At 38.6% G+C, this 27901-nt stretch overlaps 1 protein-coding gene across 1 annotated transcript in view; it reads right to left on the bottom strand.

Moving 5' to 3' along the window:
• SYTL5 (synaptotagmin like 5) overlaps positions 1 to 27901 on the bottom strand; it is a 119266-nt gene that overhangs the window by 28412 nt on the left and 62953 nt on the right. Inside the window, exons 5-10 of the mRNA XM_038588784.1 lie at positions 27415 to 27523; positions 23962 to 24097; positions 23052 to 23077; positions 12787 to 12928; positions 9569 to 9698; positions 7620 to 7726 (exon numbers count right to left, since the gene is read on the bottom strand). Coding sequence (XP_038444712.1) covers positions 7620 to 7726; positions 9569 to 9698; positions 12787 to 12928; positions 23052 to 23077; positions 23962 to 24097; positions 27415 to 27523 — 650 coding nt within the window. The remainder of the gene's footprint in view (positions 1 to 7619; positions 7727 to 9568; positions 9699 to 12786; positions 12929 to 23051; positions 23078 to 23961; positions 24098 to 27414; positions 27524 to 27901) is intronic.

Genomic DNA, 27901 nt, shown 5'->3' with positions numbered 1-27901 from the left:
CCAGCCTTGCCTATGGTTTTGCCATGGCTTGTTGGTCCCAGATTGCAATTTTCTTTCATTCCTGAATAAACCCATCTTTTTCTGGTAAAATCAAAGTTTCTATTTTTAAGGTTAATATTTAATATCCTCATGATTTTTTTTAGATTTATTTATTCATTCATGAGAGACACACACAGAGAGAGAGAGGCAGAGACATAGGAAGAGGGAGAAACAAGCTCCATGCAGGGAGCCCAATGCAGAACTCGATCCCGGGACTCCAGGATCACACCCTGAGACAAAGGCAGATGCTTTAACCACTTAGCCACCCAGGCGTCCCAATATCCTCATGATTTTAATTTTTGTTTCCCTTATTACTTAGCTGAGTACCTTTTTCTGATCAGTGACTAACCTAATTTCCTGGTGTGTGAAGTACTTTTTCAAAACTTGCTTATTTTTATATTGATACATTTGCCTTTTTTCACTCCTGGGCTCACAAGATGAGCTCAAGTAACTTGACCTAGAAAGTAAGAATGTGCTCAAAACAAAACAAAAACAAATTAACAGAACCTAAAATAAAAATGACAAAGGAAACCAACTCACAGTGATAGATGTTAAAAGGCCATAGAAACCAAATGAAATAGCTTCTCGGGGAGAAGCAGCCTTTTCTGCTGACCAGGGAGCCCAATGTGGGGTTTGATCCCAGGACCCAGAGATCTTGACCTGAGCCAAAGCAGATACTTAACTGACTGAGCCACCCAGGTGCCCCTTGTCTTTTCATTTTTATAATGATGTCTTTGAGATATAACAATTTTAACTTTGATAAAATTTGTCGTTTTTTTGTTGAATGTATCATGCATCATACATTTGGTGTAACACCTAAGAATTCTTTGCCTAACTCAAGGTCATAGATTTTCTTCTAGGTTTCATTTTAGAAATTTTACAGTTTTAGTTCTTACATTTAGAGATGTAATGCATTTTGAGTTAGTCTTTATTCATGGTGTGTGGTAATAATCAACATTTTTTGGGTTTTTTATGGCATATAGATATCCAATTGTCCTGTCATGGCTTGCTGAAAAGGTTCTTTCCTCATTGAACTGCCAAACCTCAACTGATTGAAAATATAAGGGCTTATTTCTGGACTCTCAATTATATTCTTTTGATTGCCTGTGTTTATGCCAATACCGCACTGTACTGATGACACTAGTCATATAGAAAGTTTTGAAATCTACTAGAGAAAGTCTTCCAACTTTGCTCTTCAAAATTTATTTTCTAATTCCAGATCCTCTGCATTTCCATATAAATTTTAGAATCAGTATGTCAATTTCCACAAGAGCCTGCGTAGATTTTAAATAGGGTTTGTGTTGAGTTTATAGATTCATTTGGAGAGAATATTGAATCTTCTAATTCATGCACATATTATGTCTATTTATTGAGATCTTTAACTCAGCAATACTTCTCTAAATTTTAATACATACATCTGTCTTACAGTTTTTGACAATTTTATTCCTAAGTATTTTATTCTTTTTCATGCTATTAATGGAATTATATTCTTAATTTCATTTCAGATAATTTATTGCTGATATGCAGAAATACAGGTGATTTTTGTACATTGATCTTATATCTTGTAACCTTGGTGAACTTGCTTATTAGTTATAGTAATATTTTTCTAGATTATTTAGGATCTTTCACATACAAAATCATATCAACTGCACATAAAGAAGGTATTGTTTCTTTCTTTCCAATGAGATGCCCTCCTTTCCTTTGTCTTGTCTTCTCCTTTTTTTCTTTTCTAATTTATATTCTTTTTCCCCTTCCTTACTGCATTAGCTAGAATCTCCTGTAAAATGTTGAACAGAAGTGATGAAGGTGATAACCTTGTGCCTTGTTCCTATATTAGGGGGAAAGCATTTTCTTTTCTTTTCTTTCTTGCCGTTATATATGATGTAAGCTGTAAGAATTTTGTAGATGCTCTTTATTAGACGAAGAAAGTTCACTATTTTTTTAAGAATTTTATTATAGATATTGAATTTTGTCAAATGCTTTTTCTGCATCTATTGAGATGATGTGGTTACTGCCTTTTATTATACTGACATGCTGTATTACAGTAATTATTTTTGAATGCTGAATCAACCTTGCATCCATAGGATAAATCCCACTCAGTTATGGCATGTGGTTTTTTTTTTTTTTTTTTTTTATGATAGTCACAGAGAGAGAGAGAGAGGCAGAGACATAGGCAGAGGGAGAAGCAGGCTCCATGCACCGGGAGCCCGACGTGGGATTCAATCCCAGGTCTCCAGGATCGCGCCCCGGGCCAAAGGCAGGCGCCAAACCGCTGCGCCACCCAGGGATCCCCTGGTCTTTTTTTTTTTAAAGATTTTATTTATTTATTCATGAGAGAGAGAGAGAGGCAGAGACACAGGCAGAGGGAGAAGCAGGCCCCATGCAGGGAGCCTGATGTGGGACTTGATCCCAGGACCCCAGTATCATGCCCTGGGCCAAAGGCATGCACTAAACCGCTGAGCCACCCAGGGATTCCCGGCATGCAGTCTTTTTGTTACTGGACTTATTTTTCTAATACTTTATAAAGGGTTTTTCCATCTGTATTCTTAATGGATATTATTCTGTAGTTTTCTTGCAATGTCTTTCTCTAGCTTTGGTGTCAGGAAAATACTGGCTTCACAAAACGAGTTGGGAAGTAATTTTCTGAGAAATCTTATGAAGAATTGATATTATTTCCTTTTAAAATATGTGATAGATTTCATCAATGAAGCAATTTATTCCTCAGTATTTCTTTAGGGGAAGATTTTAAATTACTACTTCAATATACTTTGTTTTTAGATTGATTTATTTGAGAGAGAGAGAGAGAGAGAGAGAGAGAGAGCGAGCATGGAAGTGTGGTAGGGGCAGAGGGAAAGACAATCTCCAGCAGACTCCCTGTCCAGCATGAAGCCTAGTGCACAGCTCAATATCACGACCCTGAGCTCATGACTTGAGCTGAAATCAAGAGTCAGATGCTTAACCAAATGAGCCATCCAGACACCCAGTCTAATTCAATATATTTTTTAAGTATAATTAACATACACTGATACATTAGTTTAAGGTATATGATATAATGACTCAACAATTCCATATGTTTCTCAATGCTCAGCAAGTTAAGTGTACTCTTAATCTCCTTTATTTTATCCATCCCCCAATCTCTATCTGCCCTGGCAATCACCGGTTTGTTCTCTGTATTTATAGATCTAATTCTGCTTTTTGTTTATTCTTTTTTTGGTTTCACATATAAGTGAAATCATATGGTGTTTGTCTTTCTTGGACATATTTCATGTAAAATTATATACTCTTAAGTTCTACCATGTTGTTGCAAATGGCAAGAATTTATTCCTTTTTATTGCTGACTACTGTTCCATTGTATATATATATACCACATTTTCTTTATGTACTCATCTATGGATGGACACTTAGACTGCTTCAATATCTTGACTATTGCAAATAATGCAGCAATAAATATAGGAGTGCATATATCTTTTCAAATTAATGTTTTTGTTTTATACCCTGTAGTGGAATTACTAGATTATATAGTAATTCTATTTGTAATTTTTTGAGGACCTGTCATACTGTTTTCCATAAAGGCTTCATCAATTTGCATTCCCACCAACAGTGGGAATGAGGGTTCCTTTTTCTCCACATTCTCAGCAACACTGGTTATTTCTTGTTTTTTGAATCTAGCCATTCTGACAGGTGTGAAGTGATAGCTCATTGTGGTTTTAATTTGCATTTCCCTGATGATTAGTGATGTTGAGCATCTTTTCAAGTGTCTGTTGGCAATCTGTATGTCTTCTTTGGAAAAATGTTTATTAAGGTCCTCTGTTCACTGTTTAATTGGATTGTTTTTCCCCCAGTGTTGAGTTGTATAACTTCTTTATATATTTTGGATATTAACCCCTTCATGGATAAATCATTTGCAAATATCTTCTATTATTCAACAGGTTGCCTTTTTTTGTTGTTGATGGTTTCTTTTGTGGGACAAAAGCTTATTTTGGTGGAGTCCCAAGTTTAATTTTGCTTTTGTTTCCCTGGCATGAGGAGACACATCTAGAAAAATGTTTCTACAGCTGATGTGAAAAAATTACTTTTTTTTTTTTTTTGCTAGAAGTTTTATGGTTTCAGGTCACACATTTAGGTTTTTTCATCCACTTTGAGTTTATTGTTTCATGTGCTGTAAGGAAGTAGTCCAGTTGCATTCTTTTGCATGTTGTTGTCCAGTTTTCCCAGCATCATTTGTTGGAAAGACTGTCTTTTACCTCTGCACATTCTTGCCTCCTTTGTAATAGATTGACCATGTAAGCGTGGGTTTATATCTGGACTCTATATTCTGTTCCATTGATTTCTGTGTCTATTTTTTTTTTAATTTATTTTTTTATTGGTGTTCAATTTACTAACATACAGAATAACACCCAGTGCCCGTCACCCATTCACTCCCACCCCCCGCCCTCCTCCCCTTCTACCACCCCTAGTTCGTTTCCCAGAGTTAGCAGTCTTTATGTTCTGTCTCCCTTTCTTTTTTTTTTTTTTTTTCTGTCTCCCTTTCTGATATTTCCCACACATTTCTTCTCCCTTCCCTTATTTTCCCTTTCACTATTATTTATATTCCCCAAATGAATGAGAACATATAATGTTTGTCCAGAAATCTGTGTCTATTTTTGTGCCACTACCATACTGTTTTGATGATTAGACCTTTATAGTACATCTTAAAATCTGGAGTTGTGATACCTTCAGCTTTGTTCTTCTTTTTCAAGATTGCTTTGGCTACTCGGGGTCTTGGGTGGTTCCAATATGAATTTTAGGATTATTTGTTCTAGTTCTGTGAAAAATGTTGTTGGTATTTTGATAGTGATTGCATTAAATCTGTAGATTGCTTTGGGTAGTATGAACATTTTACAATATTTGTTCTTCTAACCCATGAGTGTAGAATATCTTTCCATTAGCTTATGTCCTCTTCAGATTCTTTCATCACTGTTTATATAAGTATTCAGAGTATAGATCTTTTACTTCCTTGGTTAAGTTTATTCTAGGTATTTTATTCTTTTTGGTGTAACTGTAAATGGGATCATTTTATTAATTTCTTTTTTGCTACCTATTAGTGTACAGAAATGCAACAGATTTCTGTGTACTAATTTTCAATCCTGTGACTTTACTGAATTCATTTATCAGTTCTAGTAGTTTTTTGGTGGAGTCTTTAGGGTTTTCTATACACAGTATCACGTCATCTGCAAATGGTGAAAGTTTTACTTCTTCCTTACCAATTTAGATACCTTCTGTTTATGTTGCCTGATTGCAGTGGTGAGGACTTCCAGTACTATGTTGAATAAAAGTGGTGAGAGTGGACATGCTTGTCTTCTTCATGACCTTAGAGGAAAAGCTCTCAAGCTGATGTTAGCTCTAAGTTTTTTCATATATGGCCTTTATGTTGAGAAATGTTCCCTCTAACCCCCCTTAGTTCAGAGTTTTTATTATGAATGGATATTGTACTTTGTCAGATGCTTTTTCTATATCTACTGAGATGATCATACTTTTTCCTTTCTCTTGTAAATACAATGCATCATGTTAACTGATTTGCGAATATTAAACTACCCTTGCATCCCTGGAATAAATCCCACTTGATAGTGGTGAATAATTTTTTAAATGTATTGGTGGATTTAGTTTACTAATATTTTTTGAAGATTTCTACATCTATGTTCAACAGAGATATTGGCTTACAGTTTTCTTTCTTCATCGTGTTTTTATCTGGTTTTGGTATCAGCATAATGCTGGCCTTGTAGAATGAATATGAAAGTTTTCTTCCTCTTCTATTTTTTGGAAATTTTGAGATGAATAAGTATTAACTCTTCTTTAAATATATGGTAGAACTCACCTGTGAAGCCATCTGGTCCTGGACTTTTGTTTGATGGGAGTTTTCTGATCACTGATTCAATTTCATTGCTACTAATTGGTCTGTTCAAATCTTCTATTTCTTCCTGATACTGTTTTGGTGTTACAGTCCTTTCACTTTTGTTTCTCTAAAAAACTCTTTATATATTTTTCAATTCTGAGTAACTTTGCTGGGTATTCTTAGTTGTAGGTTTTTTTTCTCCTTTCAGCACTTGGAATATATCATGCCACTCCCTTCTGACTTGGAAAGTTTCTGATAAAAAACTCAGGTGATAGCCTGAGATGGAGTTTCCCTTGTATGTAACTATTTTCTCTTGCTGCTTTTAAAATTCTCTATCAGTATTTTTTGCCATTTTATTATGTGTCTTGATGTGGGCCTCCTTTGGTTGATTTGATTGGAGACTCTTTGTGCCTTTTGGATTTGGATGCTTGTTTCCTTACCCAGATTGGGGAAGCTTTCAGCTATTATTTTTTAAAATAAGTTTCCTGCCCCCTTTTCTCTTTTTCTTCTGGGATCCCTGTAATGTAAATGTTTTTATGCTTAATGATAGTGTTGAGTTCCCATATTTATTCTATGGGAATAGAATATTCCATTCTGCTATTTATTCTCATTTTGTATTATTCTTTTTTTCTTTTTGCTGTTCAGCTTGGTTGCTTTCTATTACTGTCTTCCAGATTGTTGATTTGTTTTTCTTCATATTGTAATCTGCTGTTGATTCCCTCTAGTGCATTTTTAATTTCAGTTATTGAGTTCTCTAGGATCAGGAATAGTTTAGTAACATTGGAATTAGCTGTTCTTGAGAGGCTGAACACAAGTAAGCTTTGAAACCATTCGATCTTATTGCCTTCCCCCCCCTGCTTTCTGTGGTGGACTTAAAAATACTTCCTAGGTTTCTTTACTATAGTAAATAACATTGAGTTTTAGAACTAAGTTTCCTGGCTTGCTTTAGAAAATTACATTAATGTCATTTAACATTTGTGTTATATCTTTCTTCCAAGGAGTTCAAATTGCATTATAGCAACTACTGAAATTAGAATCAAGATATTAGAACTGGAAGAAACCTTAAAAAATATCTAACTCAAATTTCTCATTTCATAATTAAACATTAGTTAATTAAACATTAGTTTTCTCATAATTTAGTTTCAGTTAAGAAGATAGTTCATTAGTGGTTATTTGAGATGTAGAAATGTTCATATAAACTATATAGTCAGCTAAGTCTAGTAATATTTGGTTTAGGAAATCTTGGGATCTTTCATTTTCCAGGTTTAGATTAAATGATGTTAAGCCAGGAATGGAAATTCCCAACAGGTATATTTTTAGTGAAAATCTTCACTCATTAACCTGAATACCGGTTAATTTTTCTAAATAATTCTTTTTTAAAAAGATTTTATTTATTTATTCATGAGAAACAGAGAGAGAGGTAGAGACACAAGCTGAGGGAGAAGCAGGCTCCATGGAGGGAGCCCAATGTGGGACTCAATCCCAGGTCTCCAGGATCATGCCCTGGGCCGAAGGCGGCGCTAAACCGCTGAGCCACCCAGGCTGCCCTAAATCATTCTTTAGTTGTTTTTATATGCTGACTGTAAAGACTGATTAGGAACAGATTATCATATATCTTCAATTTATTTTCACCTAAAAGTGGAAAGGATTAGAACAAGACTGGGCTCTTTCCTCATGATCATCAGACTTTCTTCCACATCCAACTTACCAAGTCTTTGTCTAAAGCCCCAGGGACAGACTTGCTTCTTATGTTTACAGTATTATCTAAGTCTTCTGGAAATGATCCACTCAAATCTAACTCAGATCGACTCCGATCTGGAGGAAGGAAGAGAAAAGGAGAGATATGAATCAGTTTGTTAGAAGACTTCAGTTTTCACTGCAAATGTTTTATCTTTATTCCCATTCTTTCTAGGCACAGGGCACAGAGTGTTATGAAAGCAACAGAGTCAGTAACTTCATGCTGTTTATACTAATGTACTTTTTAACAGTATTTTGAAATCTTCTTGGATTGTATTACCAACACTGATGTGTTCATTTCACCTTCGATTAAAGGAAGTTGAATGTTCTATGTAAAATGCAGATTTTTAAGCTGTGTAAGGCTCCTGTTTTTCTGAGAATTCACTGTTTTCATATCTGACATAAAATGCTATTAAATGATATAGCAAGTTTCTTTCATACAAAAAGGGAGTGGCTATAGGTAAACTGAGAGGAAGTTCTATTTCTTTAGGCACCAAAACATTCTTTCCTCAGAGGAACACCTTGCTTTTAAAAATATAATTTAAAGCACGATGCACAACTCAGTAATGAAATGGTAAATTAAATAATTAAATAATGAAGAAGTGCTTAGGACAGTGCCTGACACAGAGTATATACTCAGTAAATAGGAGCTGTTGATTAGAAGTAGTAGAAATACAAGCTATGAGATAGGCATCTATGCTAGTTTGAAATTTTTCTTTTAATGAGAGAATCAATCTTGTAGTCCTGAACAAAATGCAGGGATCCCTGGGTGGCGCAGCGGTTTGGCGCCTGCCTTTGGCCCAGGGCGCGATCCTGAAGACCCGGGATCGAATCCCACGTCGGGCTCCCGGTGCATAGAGCCTGCTTCTCCCTCTGCCTGTGTCTCTGCCTCTCTCTCTCTCTCTGTATGACTATCATAAATAAATAAATTTAAAAAAAAAAAAAAAAGAAGCATTTAAAAAAAAAAAAAAAAAAATGCAATGACAACCACATATATTTAGAAAATGCTTTGGAAGCTTCCTGACTAGGAAAGACTCCTCAACTCAGCACAAAGAATCCAGCCTTGGGCTTTATGCAAATATCATCATTAGGTAACAACTTTCTCATGTTGAGGATTTTGTCATGATTTTAATTCTACACAGGGGACACAAACTTAACTATGGCCAATTTCTCTACAGAATTTTCTTATTCATAGGTAATAAAATTACAACATACATAATACCTGCTTCCCAGGGTTGTTGTGATCAAGAAGAGAAATATATGCCATATTTGAAAGTACCATACAAATGAAAAGGGTTGTTATTAATACCTTAACGCTGCTTTAACTAACTTTTTATTTAAACCACAGGATAATTAATGACCACCATATCAAATGAACTATCATTTCCTTGAATTCTGGGAAAGTGTCTTTATCTTTCCATCAAATAATCCAATTTTATTTCCTACACTCCTATACTTTCGTTTGGTGTAGCTCTGAAACTTGGCAGTGATGACTGACAAGTATATACACTTAATAAATGGATTTTGTTGGGATCCCTTGGTGGCGCAGCGGTTTGGCGCCTGCCTTCGGCCCAGGGCGCTATCCTGGAGATCCGGGATCGAATCCCACGTCAGGCTCCCGGTGCATGGAGCCTGCTTCTCCCTCTGCCTATGTCTCTGCCTCTCTCTCTCTCTCTCTCTCTCTATCATAAATAAATAAAAATTTTAAAAAATGGATTTTGCATGAATGCAAGAGACTCAGGGCATCACCTGCGTCCACATTTAGGCTTTTCTTCTGGAATGGGCCTACCATCATGGATCAAGGAACAGACGATTATTTTCTAAAGCATAAAAATCCAGTTCATGTCACACAAGGCAGTGAATTTCAAATGACTTAGTAATTTTTTTAAGAAAAAAGAGTAAGCATGCTGTAAATCCCACCTGAAGAGAGGGAGATTTCAGACACTGCTATGGAAGGTGTACCAGAAATGTTTCTGCGATGACTTTTTGTGAGGTCCTCATATGTGCTTTCAATGGCAGCCAAATCCATGGAATTTTCAAAACCATGTTCCTTCTCACAAAGTAAAAATGAAAAAACACATTATAATGACTGTAAATTACTTTAAAAGCCTCTCATATGAATATGTTTCAGTAATAACCATATTTATGTTGTATTCTTCTTTAGGAGGGGCTAGTTGACATCTGTGGGAGGCGTCCTCATCAGGAGTCCATGTAACTCTAAAACTTACTATCTATATAATTGCTCTATAAAATCTATACCAAGAGGCTTGTTAATTTGCACAAAAGTTGTTCAAAATAATTTTTCATTCACAAAATTGTTAGTGTTCTAAAAATGATTAGCAAGAAAGATACAGGTACCTTCTTACATGAACTATATATAAGAATCTGGCTAGCATGACATCCCCAGAGTAATACTCAAGCTTAGTATCTGTTTGGCCCTATGTTTGTCCCCACTCTCAATATCCTGTTTCTTCAACCGCCCCTTACCTCTTCCACCCCCGTTTAACAGAAGACCATGACCCACAATCCAGATTAACACATGGCTTGGTAGGGCCCTCAGGATACTGCCCCAGACTTGGGCCAGAGTCTGTTCTGACTTCTCAGTACCTCTGTCATACTCCAGTTACTAAATATTTTGAATATCATTCCCTGTTAGGTTGCCAAGAAGTAAGGGTAATCATCAACTATCCATGGACTTTTCTGGCTTTTGAACACTACTGCTTGCTGAGCTTAGTATAAATATTTATGAAATTTTAAATCTGCCTTTTACCTTATCAGCAAGTACAATTCAGACTATACGTATTGAAAGGAATCTTATATAATTATTCAATCTGTCTGAATGCCTTTTGGCTTTTCCTTAAAAATATTTATAGAATCTGACTGTTCATAGCTTCTGCTTTTTTTTTAAGTTCATGATTTATTTTTCTGAAGTCACATTAGAGGAAGAGTTGATATTTTAGATAAATATTTAGTTTTTATATTCATTATTTGGATAATGACTATTTTTATTGAAGTATAGTTGACATACAATATTAATTTCAGATAGATAACACAGTGATTCGACAATTGTATACATTATGCAACGCTCACCACAGTAAGTGTAGTCACCATCTGTCACCACCATACAATGTTATCGACTATATTCCCTATCCTCTATTTTTCATCTCCATGACTTATTTATTTTACAAATGGAAGTTTGGACCTCTTAATCTCCTTCATCTACTTCACCTATCACCTCATTCTCCTCTCCTCTGGCAACCATTAGTCTGTTCTCTCTATATTTGAGTCTGTTTCTGGTTTTGTCCCAGTTTGTTCATTTATTTTGATTTTTAAGACTCCATATATAAGTGAAATTATATGGTATTTATCTTTCTCTGACTTACTTCCCTTAGTGTAATATCCTCTAAGTCCCTCCGTGTTGTCACAAATGGCATGATCTCATACTTTTTTTTTTTTATGGCTGAGCTATATTCGTGTGTGTGTGTGTGTGTGTGTGTGTGTGTGTGTGTATACCATATCTTCTTGCTTCCATATCTTGGCCATTGTAAATAATGCTACAGTATACATAGGGGTGCAGATATCTTTTTGGATTAGTGTTTTCATTTTCTTTGGGTAAATACTCCATAGTGGAATTACTGGATCATATGGTATTTCTATTTTTAATTTTTTTGAGAAACCTCCAGAATGTTTTCCAGAGTGGTTGCACTGATTTTCATTCCTACCAACAGTGCACAGGATTCACAACCTCCACTTCTATCTCCTTGTTCCAAAGCCTAGTTTCTCACCAGTAGTAAGACAATGACATCCTAACTGGCCTCCTGGCTTTTCCAGTTGTTCCCCTAAAGCTGCTTCTCAGCACAACCTCCAGATCCTGTATAAAGAGAAGTCACATCCTCTGCCCATTTAAAAAACTGGATTATTTGGGTTTTGGGGTGCTGAGTTGTGTAAGTCCTTTATATATTTTGGATTAAGGAGCACACTTATCATGATGAGCACTGGGTGATGTACAGAAGCGTTGAATCACTATATTGTATATCTCAAACTAATATAATGCTAATATAATACTGTATGTTAACAATACTGGAATTTAAAAAAAACTTAATAAAAACAAAAAAAACAATATAATACTAATATAATACTGTATGTTAACAATACTGGAGTTAAAAACTTAATAAAAACAAAAAAATTACAAATAAGAGAAGCCACATCATGTCACTCCTCTACTCAAAGCCCTCCAACTGTCCTCACCTCATTCCAACTAAAGGTCAAAATGCGTACAGTGTCCTGGTCCTGTGACCTGAGTTCATTTCCTGGTACCCCTCCCCTTTCTTCACTACAACAGCCATGTTGGCCCTCTTGTTCTTTCTTCCACTAGGCACATCCCCACTTCAGTCTTAGCACCGGCTGTTTCTCCAAGGCATTAAAAGTATTTTAGACATGGCTGAACAAGTACACTGGCCATTCAAGATGGAGGCCGGCCTTCCCTGCATGTGTGCCTGCTGAAAGTCGGTGCTGTCCCTGCCTGAAGGGGTACCATGCTACAGACTCCTGCATGCCTAATTCCTTCACTTACTTCAAGTCTCTGCCTGACCAGGGCGCCAAGATTTCTTAAATCTAGATGTCAGCCATGCATACAGAGTTTCTTGCTTAACCAAAAAATCTAGATGCTCATTCATTCCCAAGAATAACTTCCACATTCCATAAATATTTTAGGTATAATGCAGTTTAAGTCTCTATTATATGTTGATCCCTAGGTTTAGCAGGCATGGAGAAAGGAAAACCATTAAAAAGTTTCAAGACTCTACTATTCCTGACTTAAATCAGTCTGGAAAATGTTTAGTGCAGTTGACTTAATGAATATCTTGACAAACAATGTGGAGGATCAAAAGTGCAGACTTCTAAACATTATTTATATATTTTTTAAACCATATATAAACCCACTGCTCCCTTTCCTTCACACTTCTGAGTTCCCATCAGGAGGTAAGGATGCAGGAGGTTTGATCCTGATGAAGAGGTTTCTACAATTAAATGGCATAAACAACATGCTTCGAGGTATAGAGAACTCAAACCCAACCAGGCCATGATGGTGAGGTCAAGTCTCAGAAGCTGGGTGTGCCCTTTCACATCTGTGCACTTACTCTAATGCTGACTGAGGCCACACTGCGCGTGCTTGGGGCTGGTGACCTCTGAGGGACTGGGGTCACACCGCTGCTCCGGGTGCTCTTCGGGGTTGTGGGGCCAGCTTCTTGGTCATTAAGATCTGATGAACCAGTGCTTCCCCTAAATGAGAAAGAATATTCTGACTTCAGCATGCTCAGCAACTACCATGTTGCTTTCATCCTCAAAGACTCACTAGGCTCAAGCTCATTTGTCTGACTCCAGGGTTTTTGCAATTGAGCTTTGCCCTACCTTGCCAGGTTTATTTCCCACTGCTCACCAGCATTCTCCCAGCCCAACCCGGTTCCTTGTTGTCCTCTCAACTCACCACACTCGCGGCTCATGTTCCTGCTTCTACCCCTAAGGTTTTTGCTCACATTCTCTCCACCTAACAAACTCTATTTGTCATTTCCTGTTTATGCAAGTTTTCCCCAACCTTCAAGGCCTGGAAGTCCAGCTTCCCCCATCAGGACTTCCCTGTCCTTTGCAAGCCTTATAATATGACCTCTGCTCTGCTCAGTTCTTACCGACTTACAGTCTTTGCTAAACTGTGAGGCCCTCGACTACAGGATGTCTTATTTGGCTCTGCAAGTGATCCACAAATGTGGGCCTTGCTGCCTCCTTCAACCTAAGCTCTTTGGGGACAGAGTTCATGACACATTTGCCATGATATCTCTACCACCTTCATAACACTTTGGTGCAAAGGAGGCACTCAGTACATATTTAATCAAAGAGTGGAAATTATGTTGTATTGCTCTGTGTTGTTTCAGTGTCTGACTCATGGACTCATTTAATAAATGCAACATAAAAATACTGACATTTGGTAAATGGGCTTGACTCACTTTGTTTGCTAAAACTGATTCAATCCCATTCAATAATGATTAATAAAAAAATAGTTCCTGCCCTTCAGGTGAACACCATTATCTTATTACATGGAGTTTCATTAAGTCAGTATAAGTTTTGACAAATTAGAGTTTAAGAGACGTGTTTGTTCTATTTTATTTTTTATCCTTGCTGAGTACAAAATACATTAAGTGGCAGAATAGAAGCTTTTGTGAATTGTACTCTCTTATTTTCTATTTAATAAGTTATAAGTGCATCTACGATATACATTTTACTGTTTAAAGCCTAGCAGTGATAGTTCATAGTGATTAGAACTTGCAGTTGAGCTGATCAAAGAAGATATGCAAAAGAACAGAGGAAGTGTGTTTTGTTTTTCTAAAAAGAATGTCTGACTGTTCACGTGCCATTACTGGAAGACAAATCTGGCAGGACAAAGAATTGGCATTGACTAGGGCAGCTATCAACTACAGTTCAAAAGCTTTTCAAGGTTGTGCACCAGAAAAGTCACCAGAATCAAATAAAATATGCCCCGACTTATACAACTGGCTACCACCACCCTCCCTAAGTATGCAAATAAAAGCTATATTTGTTGAGTATTTTCTAGGTGTTTGACACTTCCCATTCCCTAATATACTTAAAAAAAGACACCAACAGTCTTATTTTAAAGATGAGAAAACTGAGTCTTGGAGAGGTTAAACCATCATTCCGTATATGCACACATGTGTACATGTACACACACAATACAGACCACCACTAACTACCACTACCACACTCTCACCCAGTTAGTACATAATAAAGTCAGGATAAAAACCGAGAATTGCCTGCCTACCCAAAGCCTATGCTTTTTCTGGTTTCTCATGTTGCTTACTCATCATTTCACCAAGATCAAATTGATACAACCAGGCAAGTTCTACATTGATAGAAGGAGCTATCAGGCAGAAAATAATCCAAGGATCAGAGAGCTGGAAGTCAGTTTCTTGGAATCTTATTCAGAGAACTAAAAATTCTCTAGGTAGCATTCATTTGATACTACACACAGTCTCTGGCTTCTTCTTCTAGAGATGGCACTCTGAATCAATTACAGATTTCTCAGGAGGGGTCTGAGACTGTGTCTTTGATTCTGACAACAAGAGAATAAAGTTTTGTGATTAAATAAGTTGATATAATTTGAAATTCCAAGTGCCTTGATAAATTTCCTGAGCCCTCCTACCTCAGGTGCTACACTTCTACACTTGACAACAGTTAACAACCCAAGTGATTTTGTTCATCTCCGAAGTCCTACTTAGAAAGGCCTTAGAGACCTACCCAGTAACTCTGTGCTGTGACAGTAGGTTCTCTACTCTCAGGACAATGTTACTACAGAAATCTATCTCCCTACTATTTTAGGTAAAGTCTCCTTGAAAAAGAAAGGCTGGATATGAATCTTGCAGAAATGAGCCAAGAAGTTATGATACAAAGAGACTCATGTAGATCTATCCACTTGTGCCTATCCTGAAGGTGCTCCTTGACCCAGGTGGTTTTGAAAAAGTTCCCATCATGGATTAGTTTTGCTAGAACCAAAAGTCTTATTTATGTAGAAGCTCTGGCAGAAGTTGATTGATTGTGGTGATGACATTCAAGAGGCATAAAAAATTCAAGAAAAAATTTCTTATGATTATAAGTCAACTACTGGAAATTGTTGCCAGAATCATTACCTCAAAAATGACATATAACTTCACATTTGTCCCTGACATTTACTGCGAGCTTCTCAAAAATATTTTTCTCTCAGTTGGTTGTTTCAGTTGATTAGACTAAAAAAGTTCTAGTCTAATGAGGCAGGATATCACAAATTTTTGGGTGCCAACTCTATTAGATGCTATATGAAATATGACATAAAATATATAAATCTTTGCCACTTAAATAGAAAGAGGATAAAGGCTTCCTCAAGTCTAAATGCAAGAAGTTTAAAGTTCAATTAAGAAAGAGCTATTTGGGGGCAGCCCTGGTGGCCCAGTGGTTTAGTGCTGCCTTCAGCCCAGGGTTTGATCCTGGAGACCTGGGATTGAGTCCCACGTTGGGCTCCCTGCATGGAGCCTGCTTCTCCCTCTGCCTGTATCTCTGCCTCTCTCTCTATCTCTCATGAATAAATAAATAAAATCTTTTTTTTTAAAAAAAAAAAGAAAGAGCTATTTTTTGGGCAGAGGACTGGAATCGACATCTTCCCAAAGAAGGCATAGAGATGGCCACCAGACACTATCTGGTGTCACTATCACTAATGATAATGGCTCACTATCACTAATCATGGGGGAGATGCAAATCAAAACCACACTAAGTTCTCACCTCACACATGTCAAAATGGCTAGAACCAAAAAGACAAGAAATAATAAGAGTTGAAGAGGATGTGGAGAAAAAGGGAGTACTCATGTACTATTGGTGAAATGTAAATTGGTGCAGCCACTGTGGAAAAGAGTGTGGAGGTTCCTCAAAAGAGGAATATATTTTTCCTGTTCTGATAGGGCCCAAAGTGTGGGGATACCACACTGGCTGGGAAGCTTGGATATCCCAGGTTACTTGAATACACATTTCCTAGAGTAGGAAACAGTCTCATTTACTTTAGCTTATGAAATATACTTTAGCTTTCCATTTTGTTATTTCTAATTTCATCCTGGCCCCAAATCAGGATAATGGCTTTCTAGATATATCTATTTTTACTTGCTAATTTATTTTTTTAAAGATTTTATTTATTTGAAAGAGGGAGAGAGGGAGGGAAAGAGAGAGTGAGTATGAGCAATCATGAGTGGGGAGAGTGGCAGAGGGAGAGGGACTTGGCAGACTGACCTGCCGAGTATGGGGCCTAATGCAGGGCTCGAACCCAGGACCCTGAGATCATGACCTACACAGAAGTTAGATACCTAACCAACTTAGCCACCCAGGTGCCCCTAGATATATCTATTTTTAGATAAAGGATCTAAGGATAGGGGAGAGGGACTATAATTTAATGAGTTGCCTGTGTGGATTGCATAACAGTCTCCCAGGAGTTGTAGTCTGGAAAGCATTTCCCAGGATACAACCTTCCAAGAGTGGGCTGACAATGTTGAGTCTGTGCCTGCATGGTTAAATGAGTACTCCCCAAAGGAAGATCAACCAAAAGGCAGCATTAATCTGAGAGATGCTAACACTCACCGGGACAATGTGGCTAGTGCATAGCATGACACAGAGACTGCATGATATTTCTTCTGTGGTTTATGTGCTCTCCTAACTTTTTTTTAGTTATATTAGATCTGAAACGGGTATACAAGAAAAGCAAGGGAGGTGGTAGTTAGAAAGTGAGGTGATCCCATTAAATGGGAAAGAGATGTTAAAAATGAAAAAGGAAAGAGAAAAAAGCTGAACACAGTTCAACTTTCCAGTCTTCAGTGATCCCAAAACGCTTTGTCTTTGTCAACAGTCTTATGTGAGATGAGTGGTTCTCATCCCTGACTTCACATCAGAGACACTGGGGGAGCTTTTAAAAACCCCCATACCCAGACTACATCCACGACTAATCGCATTAGACTCTGGGCATGGGATCTAGGGCCATAGGATCAATATGTTCTAATGACACTTCCATCCCCCAGTGACTCCTATATGTAGCCACGGCTGAGAAACACTGGGCTAAACTGGATTCATTTAAATTTACTGATCTCAGACATCTCTCCACCTGTAACCTCTCCCCTCTCATACCACTACTTCTTAACCCCAGTGTTCGCAACAAGACAGCTGAACTGTCCTCAAGACTTTGCCTGTGAGAAAGGGAAGGACACCTTCTGTGTGTAGAGTGAATGTGTTGTACCTGGACTCAGCAAACTATAGCCCGTGGACTGAATTGGGCCCACCACCTGTTTTTTTTTTCTACCACCTGTTTTTATACAGCTTGTGAGCCAAGAGTGGTTTTTACATTTTTAATTAATCAAAAAAGAGTATTTTGTGACATGTGAAAATTACATGAAATTCAAATTTCAGTGCCCATAAATAAAGTTTCATCATAACGCCAGCATGCCCATGCATTTACGTACTGCCTACAGCTGCTTTCATACTCCAACGGCAGAGCTGAGTAGTTGAGACAGAGACTACATGACCCACAAAGGTAAAAATATTAACTATCTGTATGTCTGCAGAAAGTCTATTGACCCCTGAGAGTGTTGCCCAAGCACACAGACACACAACACACAGATATGGGTATCTTCATTTAAAGAACGAACTCTTTGGAGAGGTCAACACATCCTAAAAGAATGAATTCCAGGTATTGGGTGCACGTGTGTCTATATGTGCATATATGTATGTGCGTTTTATTCTTAGGCACAGGTGAACCATCCTAGGAGCTTTTCAATGCAGAATTAGGGAAGCAGAGAAATGAGGAAAAAGCAGAAAGTCATCAGGAAGCTTCTCTTACTGCAGTTTGCTCTGAAGTCACTGGCTTTCTGTGGCTTAATTACAAATACTTTCCTTCCTTTTCCTTTTTGGAGAAAGGACAAAAATAATACAGTGTGGTGGGCGCTCAATGACATTTTGTTTAATGAATCTTAGTGTTAATTATATAAAGAACCTTTAGAATTTGATTTACTAAAACAAAGGGTGATTTGTTTGGTGGTTTGAAAATGTGCAGTGTTTCCTTAAAGGACCTGTTTTAAAACTCTAAAATAGAGGAGACAGTCGCCATGAGGGAAAGACTCTGAGTGGGTATGAAGAAAAAGAATAGGTAAAATTCCCAGTCTGATAATATTTTGGTTTCTTGCCATCACAATAGAATCTTAATCCCGTGTCTTCTTCCTAAATAATGGATGGAAGCCAGATGGAAGAGAGAGGCCAGCACCCATGAAAAATTTGTGGTGAAATGGAAGTCAGGAGCAAGAAGAAAGCCAAGTGCCTTCCTCTACGGATGCCAAGGAAAGCAAGTGTCTAGCAGAACTTAGCTTTCAGTAACTAAATGGAACAGGTCTGTACTCTGTACTTAATAGCTTGCATTTGCTAAACTCCTGTTATACCTGGGATGCTACATTGCTTGTAAGAAAAAGGTCAGGAAGCCTGGGTGGCTCGGTGGTTGAGCATCTGCCATTGGCTCAGGTCATGATCCCGGGGTCCTGGGATTGAGTCCTGTATCAGGCTCCCCCCAGGGAGCCTGCTTCTCCCTCTGCCTGTATTTCTGCTTCTCTCTGTGTGTCTCTCATGAATAAATAAACAAAATCTTAAAAAAAGAAAAAAAAGGAAAAGGTCATCCAGGTACCCAAAGCCATCCATGTCTCGGTCCAACTTAGCTCTTCATTTCATCTTGTGTATACCACACTTTAATTTTTACACTCTAAACACCCTGAACTGCTTATTCCAGGACATGCAACATTGCTTTATGCCTCTTTTCCTTTGTACTTGCCCTCTGTTTCATTCTTATCTTTGTTAACCTGGCCAAGTCCTCCTCATCCCTTAAAACTGCTTAGAGGTCAACTTCATGAGGCCTCCCTGAATCCTCTGAAAGGATAAATACCTCCCCCTGGTTTTCCCATAGCACACAGAACATCTTTTTAACATGATACAATATTGTCTTGAAATGATTTGATTGTCCCAATCTTCCCTGACAAATTGGAAGTTCATGAAGCAGTAGGACAGTATCAGCATCTAAACACTGCCACATTTAATTACCATTTGGAGTATGGTACTAGGTCAATGATGTGGATAGAACTGTGTTAAATTTATTTGTATAAATAAAATTCATGGGTAAGCGAGTCATATACCTCTACCCCTCAGTGAAAAAGAGAGGTCATTATTGTATCTTAGCTACCCTGAGAAAGTACATATCACACAGTACACCTGAATGAAAAAAAAATATTATGCTGGAGTAAGGCAATGTGTTAAATTTAGTTCCTAGAAACAGAATATGTTAGGGCAGTGAATCTTTGAGAAACGAATAGAAAAATAGATAGGGTAGCAAGGAGGTGTCTTTGGGCTTATAATCATTTGACACAAGGATGAGGCAAGTCAAGAACCCAGCTGTAATGCAGCCCAAATATCATATCAAGAGTCTGGCTAAACTACCAGGTCTCTATAACTCCTCACATTACTGTCATTACAAAAAGGAAAGTCACATGTATATAAAGTAAACACAAATCAGGGATGGAGTGACCAGTGATCTGACAAACTGCGCCTTTGGGAGGGATGCCGTAGCAGACGGCAGTGCCGCTGCTCATTTCCCCTCAGCCCTCACCTCTACCCACAGAATCCTGTTTACTGCGAACACCCACAACTCTATGCCTGAGAACTTTTTTTGGATCACATAGCATGGAGTGCCTATGCGCAGAACAAGTCAGAAGTATCAGGGAGTTAGTGCCCTAGAATTAGCCCTCAACCAGTCATGAATGCGGAGCTGGTGTATAAATACCCCAGATTCCCAGTCTCCCAAGTGGATAATTCTCAGGTGTGTTGTACGCTGTTTCCTACAGTTGTCCACTGAGATTGAACTCTGGGTGCCCCCTCTTTAATGGCTTAATGACACCCTCTTTGTGGCTTCCTTCCTTTCCCTGGATCACTTCCCCACTCTCCTTGGGTTTCTAAGACCACAACTTAAATAAATGACTTGCTCTCGAATCCTTATTTCAGGGTCTGTTCTGGGGGGAACCCACATCAAGGTAGGTGTGAATGGTGGGCAAAGGATGAGAAAAAAAGGATGGCTGTGAGGTATAAATAGAAGTTTCTAGCTGAAGACGTGTTTGGCAACTCTAGACCTCATGTTACTCCCACTGATATGGTTGGTCACAGTCTAAGTAAATATTCTTGTGAATCTGACATGCTCGCCATATTCTCCAATGTGATGACAGAAGTGCTGCTAAGAAACACAGCATCATCCTTAATCCACTGAAATTCTGTTCAGTAAAAACTTTTAACTTCAAAGTTCCATTTTCCCTTTGTTTTTTAGGGGACATTGTTGATGTCCTACCCAGATCCCCTCAGATCACTTGTACCATCTCTGCACGCCTATCTCTTGCTTCTGAGTGCTTGTCTGCTAATGACTTACACCCATGGTCTTCAGAGATTTGCCCTTTAGACTTGGAGCTAGGGGCCTAGATATGCTTTAAAGTGTGTTCCCCCTGGCCCTCCGGTAGAGTTGTCAAATAAAATACAGAATTCCCAGTTAAATTTGAACTTCTGATAAACAATGAATAATTTTTAGTATAAAAATATACTTATGTTTATATAGTATATAATGAAAATAATATTTCATGGGTGTCAACTTTTTAAAAAGCTGTTTATCTGAAATTCAGATTCACCTGGACATCCATCCTATATCTGTATTTACTAATCTGGAAACCCTATCCAGGGGAATCCACAGTCAATGACTAATTGGTATAGGAGTACAATAGTCCAGCTACTCAAAATGGAAAAATTCAGAGACACACTTTATTATCCAGAATCCTTTGCAGGATCAAGCTGAGTTCTCCAATTCAGACCTCATGTGAGATAGTACAATGCTTGGGTTCCTTATCTGCTTCTCTTACTCCTGTACTCCTTTCTCCTGGAATCATTGCATTAAGAAACCCCTCACTTATGATTCCTTGTCTGAGGGTTTGTTTCTGGGTGAGCATGACTCACAAATCATACGACACTGTCAATTCATCACAATGTAAAAGGGATTAGGTATCACTGCCCTGAAGAACATTCTGCTCATTAACTATAGCTTACATGCGTATTCTTTGGGGAAAAAAAAGTCTCCTCTACCTCACTTGTCAAGGCCCTAGAAACAGGTGAAGAACCAGCTGCCATGCTCTTCTGGAAGGCTGCTGGGCCTTGCCTAAGCCATTTGTACTTTTCCCTGCTTTCCAACTACTGAAAAGAAAGTCAACTAGGCATCTGGTAAAATATCATTTCCATTCTAGTTTGATAGGAGTTTTAAACAAGAATGCTCAAGGCCAGCTGCTCCAGGAAAAGGGCAGTGAACCATGAGGAAATATGCATTGTGGAGGAGACAGGGGAATTTCATTGCTAAGCTGGGTCAGGTACTAGACCAAAGAGACTGGGCTCTTAGAATCTCTTTAGGGAAATTTGCTGTTCCATATTCTAAAATGGGTTACAGAGGAGAATGAGGTTTTTCTTGCAAAATCTAAGGAGAACAGAAAATCTGCCAGTTTTACTACTTGGCTTGCAGAATTACTGCAGCCTCAAGCAAACAAAAAAGGAGCTAACGTCTTTGGTGATGAGAGTTAAGAAAAGATGGGCTACTTCCTGCCCAACTTTCCAAGGAATAATTTTGGGATGATGTAACTCATCTCACTGTGGCAGTCCATTAATGAGTCATCATTTTGATAAATGCTCATTCTAGGAAAAGAACATTTTGCTCTACTGATCTCCCAAACAGCTTTTTTTCCTCTTTCTTAATGGGAAAACATTGTTTTTGGCATGCTTGAACCAAAGCATCCCTGACTACTATCGTCTGATTTTCTATAAGCCATTTCAGGTACTTAAAATTTAAAAGATAAAGTCTGCTTTACCTCCTTTCAGTTTACAACAAGAACAAGAAAATCCTAGATTAATAAGCCAGTGTTTGGTGAAACATGTCCATATGGCTTTATAACTTAATGATTACTTATACCCCGCAGTAGATAACATATGAGAAATAAACCCAGGCAGATGGATTTTGGAAGAACAGCAAAAGCCCCGTGATACTGGAGACCATGCCCCTTATTCTTGTTAAGCAACCATAAGACTAATTAACTTAAAATGGAATTATCTGTTTGTTGGGTCAGGAGATTTTTTTTTAATGTTTTTTTTTAATTTTCTTTTTTTTAATTTTATTTACTTATGATAGTCATACAGAGAGAGAGGGGCAGAGACACAGGCGGAGGGAGAAGCAGGCTCCATGCACCAGGAGCCCGATGTGGGATTTGATCCCGGGTCTTGAGGATCAAGCCCTGGGCCAAAGGCAGGCGCCAAACCGCTGCGCCACCCAGGGATCCCTTAAAAATGTTTTAACAAGAATTCCATCTTTCTTCTTTTTATATGTATCGTCCCTGTTAAATGCTAGCCTGAAGTCTTTGCCAACATAGCTCATCCATGGAGTCCCCAAAAGGCTGAGCAAAAATGGCAACACTAAGCTAGTTGTTTATCATCTCTAAACAATTTGGAGCACTGAGAGTCAGGAGTTCAACAACCAAAAACAAAAATGAGATTTTTATATAAAGATTCTGTGGAACTTGGCATGTGGCTACCCCAACGTAAGTCAAAGGAAACTATCTCAAGGACAAAAGCAACCAAGGTTTTATTTTCTTATCACAAAGGAAATACATTTATTTTTTGAAAATTTGAAAAATACTGAATATAGTGATGATCTTTTGATAGTGGATGATAAATGATTTGTTTTCTGCTTCCTTATTTTCCTTATTTTTTTTCTGTGTGGTTTTACATAAAGTGTACTACTTTGCAGCAACGCTACAGAGAAAAAGGGAACGGGTATGGAGAGTCACCATGGGGGGTAAAATGAATAGTCAGGAGAGGGTCCTCTCTAGGGGAATTTGCTGTTTCATATTCTAAAATGAATTGCAGGAGAGAATTTGATTCTGCTTGCATAACCTGAGGAAGTGTTGCTACCTGGCTCTGCAGACTTACTGCAGCTCCAAGAAAACAAAAAGGAGTTAATGTTTGGACCAAGCAGTGAAACCTGTAGAGGTTTTTTCTCATCATGGTCTTTGGTAATACATTCAGCATGAAAATAAGCCTTGACTTACATCCCAACAGGATAAAGAAAGTCAAGTGTGATATGAAATGACTATGCTCTTGGCTACATTTCCTTCTTGCTTTTCTTGACAAGGTGATGACTCTGTGCATAGGAGATTTGCACTTGGCCCCATCGATAATGAGTTAGATGAGGTGGAACTAGAAAGAAGTGGAATTTATGGAAAATCTCTGGAGCAATTCAAGGGATGAAATTATTAATAATTTTTTAAAAAGCTGCAAGGAATATCTATAGTTCTTGGAGGTTTTTTTTTTTTTCAGAAGCTTCAACAGAAAAAAAAAAGATCAAGAAATCAATGAGAAGTATTTCTTCTCTCTGTACCCCTCCATTTGAACTGTAGCCCTAAACCCCAAAACATCAAGTCTCAGCCCTATTGGTAACACAGATGATTCTGATAGCTGTAATTCCAGAAGGTTAAATGCCTTCCATTTCAGTTAAAAACTACCCTCCTGGCTTTTCATGTTATGTCAGGTGTTCTCCAAGAGGTAACACTTTACAGGTACCTAGAAGCAGTCTTTGAATGGAAATACATCAACTTTCTTCTCAGGCTATACCACTGCCCAATCTGTATGTGTCTTACCTGTCTAAACCAGAGGACTGACTTTAAACTCCGAAAGTTCTGGCTGTCTAAGTCCAAGCTGTAGCTCCGCCCACTTTCAGTTTTCGTAGTTATGATTTCTCCTCTGGTTGCTGATCTGAACTTGCTAAGAAGAAATCTGAAATTATATGAATATGTATATACTTAAAAGTAACAGAAGAGAGAAAGCATTTTAAAATTTCATTTCAAGAATGCCATTTCTTAAAAAAAATGAATACCATTTCTAGTATTTTCAACATTAAGTAATTCTTCAATAAAGTGGCCTCGGGGCTGAGAGGTTCTGGGGAGCTCCCAGTGCCTCTGCAGTAACTGTCAAGGGTGATGGTAGAGCAAGTTACAACATTCTCCTGCGGTCATACCACTTGCTGGCAAGCCAGGCCTCTGTCCCCTCTAGGAAGCAGATCATCAACTTTGGAACTCCCCACTGTCACCTGAGAATGGAGAAGCAGTGCCCAAATTGAGCCTATATGCAGGGATGCTAAGAACAGGGAGCCTGAGCTCACCTTGCTCAGAGAACGGAGCTAAAATGATCCCTGGGACAAACCAAGGTGGTCAGTTATTAGACTACAGCTCCATGAGAGCAGCAACTCTCCCCTACTTGTTTCCTGCCAGGTCCCCTAAGCCTACAGTGAAGCCTAGCATATATTAGAACCCAATCAATTCTTGTGGAATAAATGACTAGATCCATGTGGTGGACGCCATCTTTCTATCTTCTGTGACAATTCTCCCTGTGGGAGTGAAGTTTGAACAATGAAGTGTATCATGTAGGAGGAAATCTGACTACATTCCCATTTTACTAAATTATTTAGAACTTGAGCAAAAATAGCTTTTCAGGAACTGAGACCTGAGTCATGATCCAGGCTACTGAATGTCCAAGGCATGGAGGTTTCCAAATATACCTTAACAGAGAACCAAAGCCATATTCTTTTTTGTGATAGCATTGGGAGAAACCAGTTCATTTACCTCATATGCTAGTTTTCTAGGTGGGAGGGGGGTAGGATATATTCCAAAGGTACTGGGACAATCTTAATAGAAGTTGCTAAGATGTCTGTTTCAAAGATATATGAAGAGTGTCTTGTCAAAGTGTCAGAAGCTTCCATCTAACCAGAAAATTACAGTTTTTGGTGAGAACAGCATTTAATATAATGTCAATCTGTGCTGCTCTGAGAACCCCCTTGTACACGGCCCATACTTCAACATCCATACTTCAACTTTTACTTCCTCTATGTGGCATCACTCTTCCCCATCTTTTGCTATTCCAAACCCCTGCCCATCTTTCAATGTCCTTATCTAGTCATGTTTACAATTTTTTTGAAGATTTTATTTATTTATTCATGAGAGACACAGAGAGAGAGGCAAAGACATAGGAAGAGGGAGAAACAGGCTCCCTGATGGGGGACTCGATCCTGGGATCCGGAATCACCATCTGAGCTGAAGGCAGATGCTCAACAGCTGAGCCACCCAGGTGCCCTCACACTTTGATGTCTTTCCCCATGGTCCCTGAGACCTCCTAATATTGATGGTCTAAGCCCCTTATTTAATAATTACTTCATTATTTATTGCCTGATGATATTCCTTGTAGTTAATTAATACCTTGTATTAGTTCAGAAAGCGTTTCAGGTAGCTCATATTGTCATCTTACACTTTCCTAAAATTCTTCTATACATATTAACTCTTCAGGTCTGCACCTTTTCCACCCAACTAGCAGTTACATTCCTTGAAAATGGAGCTGTCAGACCTCAGTTTTGAGTTCCCACAAGGCTCATTCCAGCAGTATGACTGTTTTCAATTCGGAGGTATACAATTTATTGTCTCTCAGATCCAAGTTCATCATTCTGTAGCCTACGCAGTGAAGCCTGGGCTAGGGTCTGCACACTACAGCTCCCACAAGCACTGGTGGGCCCAGAGTTACTTGTTCAATCAAGCCAATGATTGTTTTCGACGAGCCAGGCACCATGCTGGAGGCTGTAGCACAAAAAGAAAAAACAAAAAACCCACCAAAACCAAGCAAACAAAAAAACCCAAAAAACCAAAACGAAAAACCAAAAGCCACAGGTCCAGCATTAAGGGAGCTCACAATTAAGTGTATGCTGGGGCTGGGGAGTTGTGAGGTGGTGTCAGACTACAATGTAATGAGTGATACACAGGCACAAGGCATTGTGGGAGCTCTGAAGGGTGACAAATGGGTTTAACCTGGAAGGACCAAGACATGGGACGTATGGTCACTTGAGGCCAATGTAAGTCTCTCTCACATTTATCTCTGCTAATTAATGAAGACATGGTTAGTCACGAGTGTCTGAGATACAGGACATTTAGGTTTCATTCCTACTCACAGTTCAAGAGTCTAAAAACAAAAGCACAACAGAACAAAAATAGACTTTCTCTAGGGCCTGATAAAGGCTCAGATGCTAGCAGTCTCTCAAACTGTTTTCTGCTGAGAGAACAAAGCCACGCTATCCAGAAAGAATCATCAAGTGACTTGGTGGATATTAGAACCCCCACTACCTAAGCTACAAAACAGACCAATGGTGGTCTGAGAAACGAAGACCTGCAAAATGCTGATCTGGGAAGCAGAAGTTGGCCTTTTGGTTCTTTCAACCTGTATTTTAGGGGCCTCTTTTCTCCCCCGAGGAAGCCCTGATACCCCCAGTTTCCTAGGTCCCCCCCCCCCCGAATCTTGTTTCCCCATGTTCTTCCCATTTTTATTCTTTGTACTTGAGACATACATTTTCTGAATTAAGTTACTGAGGGAGCCAAATGTGGTTTCTCCCTTAAGGGGGCCCACATTTTCAACACAGGACATTATGTTTTAAGCCCAATTAATAAATCTTTCATTTGGATATTTCATATATCAGCACTAAAGTTGTGAGGGGGTGGTGACAATCTACAACAAAGCCAGTTGTCACCTCTTTATAGACAAGACTAGCCCTGATATGGAACCTTCTGCCCAGAAGCAATGAGAACCACTCAGTGCGAAACCAGATATGTCAAATGAAATAAAAACTTTTACATGTTCAGGTCCAAGGGGACCTTTAATTATCTGAGAAGTAAGTAAAATTGCATTTCCTGAGGGGAATGATAGGAGAATGTTGCCTTGGTCAGTATGTTGACCTTCTGTAGGCCACTGAAGTGACATCAAACTTGAAAAACTAAGGAGTCTTGGGGTGCCTGGGTGACTCAGTCAGTTAAGCATCTGCTTCGGCTCAGGTCATGATCCTGGGGTCCTGGGACTGAGCCCCGCATCAGGCTCCCTGCTCAGTGGGGAGTCTGCTTCTCCTTCTCCCTCTGCCCTTCCTGTTTGTGTTTTCTCTCTCTCTCTCATGAATAAAGTCTTTTTTTTAAAAAAAAAAAAAAAGAAAGAAAAACTAAGAAGTCTTTATTTCACAGGATTCTGGAATACAGATCAACTATTCCCTTGGAAAAGATGTGTCTTACCCCTTTCTCCTGGGTCCATCATGACCGGCCTTTTGTCCTGCAGAAGGTGAAGTGTCTGCCTTTTCTGGGTCCTGGCGGGGTTGCTCTTGACCTTGTTTTTCTTCAGTTCCTCATTAAAAACAATCAGAAGACAAATTTACATGCAAAATGGCCAGAAATTAGAGCAATTTTCTATTCTTCATTCACTTTCCTACGTTAGCACAGGACAAAGAAGTCTATAGTAATTGGCAATGACATTCCCATCCCGTCTCCTAGTCACACAGTTATTTCTAATCTGCTGAGTGTTGCGGAGTTAAATGAAGATGAAGATCAGGACTCATCTGTGGGAGGTTTGCTGAGATAAGCTTTCTAGGGATGACTACAATGGAGGAAGGGTACATCATCCCTCTACAGATATTTTTAGGGCAGAGAAGCCTGGGTTCATGAGAACTCAAAATCCCAAGAGACAGGATTATAGAAACAATACCTGATTTCTGAGCACATAAAC

This window comes from Canis lupus, chromosome X (assembly GCF_011100685.1).
Source record: "Canis lupus familiaris isolate Mischka breed German Shepherd chromosome X, alternate assembly UU_Cfam_GSD_1.0, whole genome shotgun sequence".
NCBI lineage: Eukaryota > Metazoa > Chordata > Mammalia > Carnivora > Canidae > Canis > Canis lupus.
Note: the sequence above shows the minus strand (reverse complement) of the source record. Positions and strands in the feature narration are given on the sequence as shown.